The 12,993-nt window shown below is 43.5% G+C and overlaps 1 protein-coding gene across 6 annotated transcripts in view; it reads right to left on the bottom strand.

The window, feature by feature from the left end:
* Cut (homeobox protein, cut) overlaps positions 1–10,744 on the bottom strand; it is a 122,471-nt gene extending 111,727 nt beyond the window's left edge. For 4 of the 6 annotated variants that reach the window (XM_076388750.1, XM_076388755.1, XM_076388756.1 and 1 more), the window contains exons 1-2: positions 10,618–10,628; positions 4,198–5,003 (exon numbers count right to left, since the gene is read on the bottom strand). In XM_076388750.1, the coding sequence (XP_076244865.1) occupies positions 4,198–4,305 (108 nt within the window). In that variant the 5' untranslated portion in view covers positions 4,306–5,003; positions 10,618–10,628. Of the gene's footprint in view, positions 1–4,197; positions 5,004–10,617 lie in introns of all 6 variants that reach the window. The other 2 variants (XM_076388751.1, XM_076388752.1) reach the window with 2 other exon arrangements.
* Between the last annotated feature and the right edge of the window lie 2,249 nt (positions 10,745–12,993).

Raw genomic sequence — 12,993 nt, 5'->3', positions numbered from 1 at the left:
AAAAGAAGTAACAAAGGGAACCCATTTCCAATTATTTTCTATATTCAAAGCAATCCAAAATGAGTAGTAAAACAAATAGCACAACTTGAGTACCAAGAACATGACAATCAACATTTCCAACTCTAAAATAAATCTATAAGGTCTTAAGAGGGCTATTATGAGCTTCCCTGAAAGCCTCACATTTGCTCAATTTTCAAAATCAAGCTTCTAAGCGAACCATTCCTAAAAGCTCTTAAACAGTATCGCACCTCATGAGATACCTTGCCACTAACAACCATAGGGTATCGTTATCACTCAATACTGATTAATACATTGAAGACCGATGACCCGCTCGTTGGGTCATGGGATAGCTCTCCTCATTAGTCATGGATGCAATATTTGAGTCATTTTATTCATTTTTGTACTCAGAAGATTGTGTTGACTACGGAGGACAATCTTAAGAAAATTCACTGGTCTCTAATGTGTTAACATGACCATGCATTCGATGAAACTTCGCCTAGAAAAATCGCTTTGAAATTAGTCAGAGCAGTGAAGACAATCGAGACGTTTACAGTCTGGCGGGCTGGTGCCTGCGCGGCTCCTCTCGCCGGCGCGTCAGAGCGCGCGTGACTCACGATTCTCAGCATCGTTGAACGCGTCTCGGCAAGTGTCGCCGCCACACGGGGATCTCGGGAACCGCGTCAGGGATTCCCCTACCGCCTGTCGAACAGAGGGAGGGATGCACGGGAGGGGAAGCAAGTCATGGCAAAACTTTTGTCCATTCACGGTCGACACGCTCCTAATTGGGAGTACGCTTCGTGGTCTCGTTCCACACGCACGACCTCTCCGTGGAAACGCGACCGGACGCGACACTGTCTGTCCTCTCCGAATTTTCGCTCGTCCGCGTATTCGGCCCCCCTGAAATCTGATTAAAAACGCCGTCCAAGCGATTTTCTTCGCGAGTCCCGAGACGAGCTGCTATTCGACGGTACGCGGTTGCTATTGGCGGGGGGGTCTCTTTTTAAAAATCGGGAAACGTCTGACATAACCTCCCTTTCGGCTGCCGGAGTAAATCAATCTTGGAAGACGGACATATTTTTGTCTGACTGACGGATGAGCGAACGGACAGACGAGGAATTTCTTAACGAGCACGTCGATTCCGGAATCGTCGCTGATCGACTGTCTGGTGTACTTGTTTCCAGACGTGCCAACTCTGGATTTATTTTTGGTCGGGAAATTGCTCAGCGATTGTTGCAATTGATTAAGCGTATGACACGTGACACGGTTAACGAATTATTCTATTTGAGACATATTTCTGTAGACGAGTAATGTGATTATAAGACATCTGTAGAAGGGCAGACTTGGGAATTGCTTTTAACAGGGATGTTAATTAACTGTCAGTTTACCAGATATGTATGATCCGTTCTTGCATTGAAATTTCTGTACAAGAAAAAGAAATACGTTTTTTCTTAGAGGATGCTTTTTCCTACATCTGAGAAGTCAATTGTAATGAAATGTATTGAAAAATGGGTAATTACCTTTAGCTATCGAAACCTCAACCTACACGTACATCATCAAAGAAACTTTTCTTAAGTTTGTGTTAGTTTTTGTTCTTTTTTCTACCACCTGTCAAAATTTATTTACATGATATTTGTAACAGTTATCTATCTACACATGTCGATTGCGGAACATAATGCAAGGAACTTGCTTAAATTGGAGCACTCTGCAAAAGTATACTACATGGGATTTAGGATAGAAACTTTGCAGAATTGTTTTGTCAATTTTATATAAAAATGATTGGATCTCTGTTCTGAAAACGATCTACTAGAATATTTTACTCATCCCTGAATATCCAAAATTGTCCTTTGTATTATAGACAATTTATTACCTCTTTCAAGAGCTTGACATTTCTAAACATATGTCACAATGCTCCGAAAAGGAGCTAACAGTGGAGAGAGTGTATTATGAATTTAGAAGACTCTTACGTTAACAATAATAACTATGGTAATTATTTCTTCCTTGCAATATTAAATAGTTGCTTTTCTAAAAGATTCAGTGAATATCACTGACGAATATTCTCGCGAGACAAACGTCACACACCTCGTTTCCGATCTATCCTTTTTAAGAGTAGGCCAGTGTTTACACTCAAATTCGACATGTTGCTTGACCATTTAATAGTGAACGACGGATAGGCGTCAGTTGATTGGCTTTCGGCGTTTTCACTTTCCTCGGAAACGTGTCAGGAGGTTATACCGCTTCATCGATCCTCTCACCACGACGACCTTTCTGCACTTCGCGTCTATTGCGATTACGTCCGACTGAATTAAGTCGGGAAAGGGGACGTGACGACAGGCTTTGCCGATAATCGACTCCGCATTTCACAAATTCACCGATGAAATTTTCACCGGAAACCATGTCCTGGGAGCAACGTTCGAAGCGGTGGAGATTCATTGCGATGAATCTCCTGACCCGTCTCGAGCTATTGGTGTGGCGTCATTAACCCTCCGGTCTAATCAATAGACATAATTATGAAACTATGCGGTATTAATAGTCTCGACCCCCATTCAGCTCATAATCTTGTACCGGTCTAGGTTATTAAGCGGCCGTATTTTATCGAAAACAGCAAGCCGGGCGACAATCAACTCATACCAGACACAGCAAAGTCCATGTCAAAGTTTGCGTATTAAATTGCTTTTAGAATAAATCACTTTTTATATCCTTTACACTTGTCAAGAGAGAACATCTCCGTAGCCACTGAATTTGAAAAGATTCAGAATATTTGACACGGTTTTAAAGAAAATAGAAGGAAAATTCATAGATTTGTGTTTACATTCGCAAATTATAGGAAACAAGTATTATTTCTACAGAAATTAGAGAATCTTGGGATACACTTTGCTCAATTGCAAATTTAAGTTTACTAGTTACACTGAAAGCCTTCTGTGTTTCAGGTTTAGTATAGCAGAGTTGAGAGACGAAGGAACACTTCAGCCCTGTCAATTTCAGATAGCACTTACTGGCAATAAGTTACACATACCGCTTTGGAATCAGAAACTTTTTTAAATAAATTTTCGAGAAAATACCTGTTCGAGTAACGAATATAATCTATTGTTAAAACGTTTACAAGTTGTGAACCTTTATCATTAGAAGAGTGTGACAATTAACTAGTTTTGTCAGGCATGCTAAACTATGCGTCATTTGCAATAGATAAAAGTTAGAAATACGTCGACAGGAATTAGTGTATACTACGATGCTGAAGCTGTGAAATACTTGCAAAGAACTTGGCAATTACGAGCTGATAAAATCTGACAGTCTTTAAAAGCAGACCTTTCCATGCTTTGTCAGGGATATACGAGACCAAGAAGCCTGTGTCAACGTTAATCAGTGTCTGCCGCAACGTAATTCGCTCGAAAGAATTTGATGCCTGTCTACGAAAATTTCGATGCTGTGCATATTGAAGGAGTTGTTTATCAGAGAAACTTCCAAACAGAATACGAGAACTCTAGAGTCCCTCAGTGAAACACCCTCGCTACAGAGACGACACACCCTAATCGTATAAACACATTTTCCTTTGAGGTCTCGATCGATCAACACCAAGAAAATTGTTGCCAACCACCATAGACTATGTCTGTCAACCACTACGCACATGGACCACTTCGTCGCAAATCTGCTGAGCCATCCTTTAAATCGGCCAATTACTCTCCAAACAGCAAGTGTCGGAGAAACTTCGGCATTCTCGTACCCTCGTTGAAACTCGAGGTCGGTCGAGTGGCCAAGGACTTGACCAGCAATTACTCTCACCGAAAGGCTCACGAAATCGCGACAGGTCGCCACTTATGTTAACCTTGGAAAGTTCGCTTCGCGAACGGTTCACGTTCGATCCTAATCTGAGGGACGACCGAATGACAGAACTAATAGGCTCCTGGGTTCGAATCGGGATCGATGAGAATTTCACGGTTCGCTACACTTCATCCCATGTTCTACGCACCGAAATCTCGATCACGGCCACTTCAACCCCCTCGATCACAGTCACAGGCAGCGTTCGCTGCGTTCCACCAAGCCGTGAAGCTACAAGTGTCCGCCGTAACTGGGTACTCCCGTTGGAGGATCACAGTTTCCCTCGCGTGGGACGATCAGACGAGGATAGAGGGTGTTTTGGGGTATCACTCGAATTCACTCACTGTCCACACAACCGAAAGAAGCACAGGATGGATCACTTACCTGTTGCCAGAACTGGGCGAGCAGGTATATGCGCTCCTTCTTGAACAGCCAGTCCATGGACTGCATGGCCTGAATGTCCAGCGAGTTGGCCTCCGCAGAGGCCTGCATGCTGGCCAGTGCCGGCGTGTTCAGGCTGGCTAGAACGGGCTGCTGGAGCACGGACGCGTTGCTGCTGGCTAGCAGGTTCGCGTGGTACACGGCCGGTGCATCCTCCGAGCTGCCAGTAGCCAGTAGCTGGGCCCCAATTGGCGCTGAAGGCCCCTGGAGGCCCAGTGACGAAGCCACTTTGACGGCTTCGAGCTTCTCCGCCGGGCCCAAAACCGTTCCCCTTCGCGTGCCGGCGCCGCCGACGCCTCCTGGGGCGCACGCCTCGGCCGGCGGGCCCGTCGCTACCGTCTCTTCCTGTTCCTTAGTCCCAGACACTGTCCCGAACACACACACGACCCGTCGTCGCACCACACACTCGGCCCACGGTCACACGAAATCGCACGTCAGCGTCTTCACCGTGTTCACCAGAGTCATCGATTCGCGCGCGCTGGCTCCTCGCGGTTACGAGGGGTCACACAACACCAGCTGCTCCGTACCTCCTCGGGACTCGTGGACGGCCGTCAGGCTGCCGGCGACTCTGGCAGCGGCATCACACCCACACTCGCGCGGAAAAAAAACCGGCCGACGATACACTGCACGCGGTCACACTTCACTGGGCCCCTCCGCTTGTCGCTCTCGTCTCGTTTCTCTGGATGACCTCAGGAACGGAGAGAGAATACGAGACCCGTCCTAGCAGGCTCCTAACCTGAAACTAAGAGCTACCGAACAACCGATGCGATGTCTGGAGGAGGTGCACGATCGCTAGGGGGGGGATAGGCGGTGCTTAGACTCTGTGGAGGGAGAAGGCCTGCCCACCGTTGGGCCAATCGACCAGCGTTGAACGCCCCCACCACCCCGAGCGGTCGTAGGATTTAGAGGAGAGTGTTGCCGCGGTGGGGATAAGCTGCGCGGAGGAGGGAGACGCCGCGGAAACGACCGGAGGCTGGCTAGGTGGTCCCTCCACCGGAGCGGATCTCATATTTTCAGCTCCCCGACCGCCCTTCTGCTCCAACCCCTGCTGCCGATCGTCGGTTCCTTCTTCTTCTTCTTTTCCTGCCTCTTTTTCTACCGGCGTCTCCCACCTCGTTTTGTATCTATGTTTCTTATTTTTCGGTCCCCTCCCAGTCTTCTACCCCTGCGCCCCGCTCAGACGCACTGGTAACCCTTCGATTGCTCCTTGACGAACGTAGCTTTTGTTCCCCGTGCGCGCCGCTTCGATTTTGAGTTCACGGTTCAGCCTTTCGAAAAGGTTACAGGCGTTAGGGGGCTTTTGGGGCGCGCAGCCTTCCACCGACGCGGTGACTTAGTTTGTTTCTTCACCCTTTCGCTACTCAACACTGTCGTTTCGATCCATTCTAGGGAGTTGTCACGATCGTCATTTCATATTTTTCTTTAAAGATTATCTCATTAGACAAGTTCGAACTCTGCATTTCTTTGATTAACTATGTGTTTTAATCTAGTTTTAATCTGTTATTTGATCTGGTTCATTCGATTCTGGTTTGACTATAGTTTTTCTAGAGTAGCTTTCGATTTTACGAAACAAACAAAGGAACGAAACAACGATTGTTTCTCGTGGAAACTGCGTTCGTAGCGGAAGGGTCAACAATGTTTAGGTCAAGCCAGCTATGCTCTCCCGGAGTAAAGAGTAATTGTGGTCGAATACAAAAACCCGTAACGTAAATAAAGAAACGCGGGAGAATCAGGTATAGAGGTGTCACTAGCTAAACTGTGCATTATTCACGTTATTTGTGCATCGTAAATGGGGAAACGAGATGAAAATGCGCACGCGAGAACGACAGTCTGCCTCGAGCAAAGTCAGCTCTTCGGCCGTGTCGACTTTAACGCTTGGAGCAAAAGTGAAACCAAATGATCGAATTTCGTGTAAACAATTTACAGCTGAAGGTTCACTTTTTGCGTTTGATGTTAAAACAGCGATTTCTTTGGCGTTATGGAGATTGAGTATTTTAAAAAAGTAGAAACGTCTAGGAAAGAATGTGGACTATTACATACCCTTCTATGAGTTTTCATGATGAGCGTTTTCTTTCGAGAGGAAGATGCTCATTAATATTTTGCAGAAAAATTTGTCACGAAGGAACAAGATCAATTAAGATAGATTACAAAATTATAAAATACTAAGAAGAAATCGCCACAATGCTCATGATTCGTTATTAGCTGACATGAAAGTTATAAGAGATTACAGATGAGTTAGAGTCTCCAGTTTCTGGTACAAAGTCAATGTCGAGTCCCTTGTATATCAAATCTTAAAATAGTTGCAATCACAACAGAGGAGTGGAGAATCAGATTAGAATCCAGAGGAAATATTAATACACAGTGACATCGGGATAAGTTCAGTTTAGATATCATTAGAGTTCGACGAAAATAATATCGTCTTGCTCTACAAAAAATCTGATATTAATAACAGTAATTCTCTACACAATATTCAATGTTATAAAGTTACATCTTTAAAGAAATACGAACTTTAGGATTTTACACGTATTTTAATCCATTAAGATGAACAGAAATGGCGTGTCCCCGATTTTCCTCCAAAGTACTTGAAAGATCGAAAGATCAGATCGATGATCTTTAGTTCTTGGAAAACGTGAAAGTCGTACCGCTTCTGGCGAACGCGTTAATCCCCGCGTGCTTCATGACAGTCGAGTTAACCGGCGTTAGGGACCTGGATAATGCAACTTTAATTTCCGCGGCGTTCGCCCTGGTTTACGTGGGTTAATCATCGCTTGTTGGATGATAGTCGCTCTTGACGCGGAAACCAAAAATAACTTTAATTTGATTCGCGCTACCGTACTTGTTGCTGGCGGTCGCTTTTGGATCAATGGATCTTTCGTCCAGGGAAAATCTGTTTGCGAAAAACTGGAGTTTTGTGTGGCGAAAGCATTACCTTTCACGAAAATTATTGCCCGTGAAGGCTGATAGCGCTTTAATATTAATTAACGCTGCGTATCAGTGGAGTGTTCGAAATGCGCGGAAAGTGGATAAAATGTTTGGAGTTGATAGCGATGAAAAATATGAAATAATTTGTAATAATCTGGACGACGATTTTGCTACAGAGTATATCGTGAAGAATGAAGGAAAATCGGAGATTCTATTCTTGGTAAAAGAAATTGTCAGAGGTGATCCATCAAGATAATAATAAGAGAACGAAAAGGTTCAAATGTGAAAATTAACAATGAGTGGCTCTGAATCTTGTTCTAGAACCTCGAATCTTTTCATGCCAACTTACCAGACGTCGAAGATAGGTTTCCAAAATTGAAACAAGTTTGATGCCAAACTTTTCAGAGAAAGGGCGATGAAAATGAGTACAATTTTTAGACTAATCCGAACTCAATCAGTGACACAAAATCACAGAAACAAATGGTTGTTCCAGAACTTTCAGAAATTGCACAAGGAATCACTGAGACCCAATAGGTAATACTTAGAAGTAGCTGCCATCAATTTTCATATAAATATAGGTCTGAAACTTCTTCTATAAGAGAAAACGCATCCATTTGTGACATAGTGTCAGCGAATCGCCGGATGAGAACTCGTCGTGAATCGTCCACGAAAATACACTACTGTTGGTTGGCCGTCGTGTGCTTTACGATCACCTGATGTAACGTGGGGGATTAGTTTGTCAACGCGGGCCAACGTGCGCGCGTGCACGCGTACCGTACATCACCATCGCGCATCTTCGAACCACTACTGCAGCGCACTGTTGCCGGAAAATTTGCGAAGACACCCCGGAACTATGAGAAAGGTCAGAATTCCTCGTGAACTATGCTGCAGTTGACTAAAAACTGGAGAAAATTGCAAACAGAAATCTGAGGGAGTCTAGTACCAACTTTGGAACAGAATTTACGAAATTTCACGCATAAGGATGAAAATTGATTAACAAATCACGAAAAAGTTGCAAAACGATGATCCTACACTGTTAATAGAAGTTTCAACAGAAATTACAGAAAGATTTTCCTTGAATTCTCGCGTTGAAGCTTGCCCGAGAAACTATTCTAATACAACACAACTTTGAAAGGCTTTTACCTATCTTGAATTTTAATGTTCGAAATCCTCGAAAACCGTCGCCGTGTCAGGAGAACGAACTTCATCACACCGAACCCCAGTCTTTACATAATAACTAACTTGTCCCTTAATATCTTACTTCAACAAAGTAATCACTGATCTGTTGATCACGGCGTAAAACATCGACTATTCAAATTTCAATCCAGACCAAAACCAAGAAAAACAGAGTCACTGAATCTTCGATAGTCCTCTTGAAAAAGAATTCACTGGAACTCCTTCAACGTTCGATTAAGAATTCATGTACTTGAAGATCTTCGAACACCTTCACTCACGAGACGTCTTAAGTGTTGTTAAGTTCTTCGACATGCGTCCCAAGACTCGCGACGTTCTACGTGGTGCTGGTATCACGAAGACGAAGCAATCGAGGGGGGAGATCGAAGGTTCCGTCGAAACGACGGTGAACCTCCCGTTGACGTTCTAGCTGGTGGAATTTCGCTGGTCACAGCACAGGGACACGCTTTCTTCGAGCGGTCGCACGCTACTCAATATACCGGTCGACGATAAACGGCACCCCCCTTCGTCTCTGGCGTCGCGACCCCCTTCAGGCGGCAACGCGACGCTGTTCCAGGGGCGATTGTAACAATATCTTCCGGCGAGCGAAGGATGAGCAACGTCGAGGTAAGTTCAAGAGTCGCGCTCAGGGACATCAGGCGAGCAGGGATTCTTTTTTCGCTGGATAAGATAATCCACCGAGACACGCAGGGTTGCTGCACGCGACACGGACGCTACGACACTTTCAAGAGCTTCTGTTGATTTAGAAATCAATCAAAAGACGAACTAGATTGATCGACGAGGTCTGGTTCCGATGAAACTCTGATAGCCTTCTGATGGGTTGTTTTCAAGGGGTGACTTCCTCTGTGAGAGATCACTATAGGAGGATTGGTAGTAGGTACGTGTTCTTGGAGATCTTCACTGATAACTAAAAGTTTCGGAGAAGAATGTAGATAACTAAGGTGTGAACTTGGATAGAATGATTTTCACGTTGGGTAGAATTATATTTTACATGTAATTTGTTAAAGTGTACTAAAATTAGTAGCACAGAATTTTGATGACTTTTTGGGGTAGATATGAGAATTTTATAATTGTCCGTGGAAGCCAGAGGAAAATAGTATTTCCAATTTTATTGATCAAGTTTTTATGTTTCGACGTTGACAGATTTTGAACCATCTCTGATGGATTTTCTTAAGATGCGATGTTGGAGATCGGAAATTGTTCTGTACATGTTTTTTGCACACAGAAATATTTATGACTATTTTATACACGAAGATGTACCGAACTTCAAATTCTTATACTTTTAAACGTCAATTTTCTAGAAGTCAAATTTTAATCACTATCTTCGAACAATTCGTAAAGAAACGTACATATAACACAGAACCAGCACATTAAGAACAAACAATCGAGATAGATATTTTTAAAAAGAAATCTAACTTTCCTTTAGCAAGGAATCCTCCAAAGCGCAAAAAGAATAAAATTTTTCTCAAAAAAAAACCAAAGAACCATTTCGACGATGAACTCTATGCTTCTAAATTGTGACACAGAATAAAAGTTCTTCTTCAAGATCCCCAAAAACCTTCCTTTCAAGAAACAGTCATCAAGCATCGAACACAGTTGTCACTTTCCAACATTTTTCCTCTAAACACTATTTCCAAAAATCTGATTTAAAGCAGAAAAATTCGCGGGGGTCCCTGTTCAAGGAAGAGTCGTCCCACACAGAGTGTCATTTCAGAAGAAGCCTCCGATTGTTCCTTCGAGAAATACAGAAATATAAACATCAGCGAGTCTACCACTCGCAGGTTGATTTGTTCATCCACAGTTTTTCAAGACTTAATCAAGTCAGATCGTGGCGACCGGGGGGCTAGATTCTATCAGTCAGCTAGGCGCTATCATTCGCGGTTCTCGGGTTCTCCGCGCTCCTCTTTTCCTCTCTCCTTCAGATGAGGTGAGTTGGTTGACCGGTCGAGATAGAGCTCGACCGCGACGACCAGGAATCCGTCCGATGGTCACGTTCCAGCCGGTCGCGTTTCGGCTTTCAGATAATCCGAAGGCACGGCTGTGTGCACGTGCGTGCGCGTCAACTCTCGCAGAGGTTGCCTGGAGGAGGAGGAATCGTAGGGATCGCGATCAAGGGACTCCACGCGTTTCCTCGGGTTGTGAGAAAAAAAGCAAAAGAGAAAAAAAGTGTCGACCAATCGTGTCGTTGCTTCTCCGGGATCGCAGAACGGGCAGAGACACAGCACACCAAGTATCACAAACAATCACCTGCGCACTCCGTTCAGGTACACTTTTCGTTCGAACCTCGCGAATCACGGCTAGTTAGGGGTGAAGATACTGAAGCCTCGGTTTTCTCGGTCCACGCACTGTACGCGGCTCCGATCGGTGCACGTAGATCCTACTGGGCCTGTGTTCTGGCCGAGACTAACTCGAATGCTCGGCTCCTGCAGCCCTCGCAGTCATCCCTCCAGCTACGCACTTTTCCACCCTGGCGAAAGTATTGACCCCGATGCTTCTTCGCTTTTCGTTGCCCGTTCCTTCGAATCGGTCGTTCTTTCGGGGAGTGGATGCCTCTGATGAGTTGATTTCGGTGAATTGCGTGTTCTGGCCGCGTGGCGGGACGTAGAGCGCGAAAAGAGCCGCTCGATGAGAATCCAGGAGCGTATGCCGTGGACAAAAGTTCACCAGCACTGAGGAAAGGGACGTCTGCCGTGCAGACTGTATGGTGGCGCCGCGGCGCGGTCGCGCGAGCAATATACCACAGGAACGTGAGGGTGGCCACCCCCACCAACGACACGCACCCCTTCCAGCAGCGACCACGAGGACACGATGCGCTGTATCAGGTATCGGAAGTATCGGTGACTTCAACGGCCTGATCGGAAAGAAGGGTTGCGTTCAGCCTCTCGTCGCTGTGATTGGACCGACTTTTTCAATGCAGGGGTTGATGCAATACTTCGGAGTGGAGGTTAGAGATTTGTTCTCTCCTTATTATATCGTATGAGTAATATTGATGACAGATTTTAAGTTATTATATTGATATCGCTGATTACTATGGATCGAAAAATTGGAATCTTTTACTGAAGTAAAAACAAATGAAAGTTGCATTGTTATTTAAGTAATAAGAAATCGAGGTATTGATTTATTTAAAAAGTACTTTTTTAGCGTAGCTTTAATGAGAGTTAGCAAGAGATTTCAAATTTTTGCTCAATAGTGTTAGTATTATTTTGTACAAATAGAAATATATGTAGTCTATTAACGCGAGAATGAGAAAAATTATTAATTTTTAGACTGTATATGAAGTACCGATGTTATTAAAGTGACATCCTTGTAGAATCTATTTAGTAAGATTTGTACCAGAGCTATCCGCTTGTACCTTTTAAAACGAAAACTTGTGAAAAAGATTTTTCACTTTGAACGATTCTCTCTTCAAGCAAAGTTCACGCCATAAGAATTTTCAGCCCTCAAGTTCTTCATTAGAACGTGTTTTCTTTTTTTTTTTTTTCGAAGAGAAAGTCTTCTGAAAACATTTTCCGCTCTATAGTCTTTCTTCGTCGGCAAGTTCGTGCGAAATAACTTTTTACTCGAAATTTTTGTTCGATTTGTGTTCTTGAAGAAGAAACTACAATGTACAGTTTTTCCTTAGAGGGAAATTCGTACGGAGCAACTTTCCGCTACACTTGACACTTCCCTTCGGGAAGTTTTGCGTTGGGAAGAATTCCTTTTACATATATTTTCCACCTTGGGTGGATTTCCCCGCAAGGAAAATTCGTAAAAACCTTTCGCATAGCAAAAACAGTTTTCACAAAATATGTTCGCGAGGAGTCTATTGGAATTAATTTTTTAATTAATTATTCCTCACGACTCCATGATTTAGATATGAAAACGACGAGAATATTAATTATTATACATTTGTGTAATGACTGTTAACGTAAACTTCGAAATTTTCGGGGTTCCTTCATAGCATGCAGAAAATATAGCAGTAATGATAACAATAACACGAACAATAATCTGCACGGTAATCATCATAAAGCTAATACTAATAATCATATCGTCCTTGTAAATTGTAAGTCGTAAATCGTAATAATTGTACTTTAAGGTACATTTAGATTCTATGATTACAGAAGTAACGATAATAACAACACTGCTCACACTGACAGTCGTTATGACAGTAATACTTGTTAATATCCGTGAAACGCGTTAGAACGGTGGACTCAATATTGCTTGCCTATTCACTGATTCATAAGTAGGATTAATTATTTCAGTTTGCGTTGCTATTTCTTTGTTTATTGATGTGGAGAATTGACACGAGGAAAACAAGTCATTCTCCTGCTTATTGTAGATAAAAATCATTTATCATTTGAGATGAATTAATTACACAGGTGCAACATTTAAAAATAAAAAATTAACCACCAAACAATTATACGTATGGATTTCGGTACAGTATTAATCCACCCTAATCAATTCTATCTCATTACCTTTATACGTACTCAGGCAACTTCATTTTCAACTTATTTTCGTTTCTGGTTGAGGGTTCAGTCCGTCGAAATAGCCGTAGCCTAATATGCATAGTAAGGATGGAAAATACTTGGAGGTTGAGAACGAGTTCACGAGAGGGTGACGGAGGGGGTGGCAGTTTAACTTCTG

Source organism: Calliopsis andreniformis, chromosome 12 (assembly GCF_051401765.1).
Source record: "Calliopsis andreniformis isolate RMS-2024a chromosome 12, iyCalAndr_principal, whole genome shotgun sequence".
In the NCBI taxonomy this organism is placed as follows: Eukaryota; Metazoa; Arthropoda; class Insecta; order Hymenoptera; family Andrenidae; genus Calliopsis; species Calliopsis andreniformis.
Note: the sequence above shows the minus strand (reverse complement) of the source record. Positions and strands in the feature narration are given on the sequence as shown.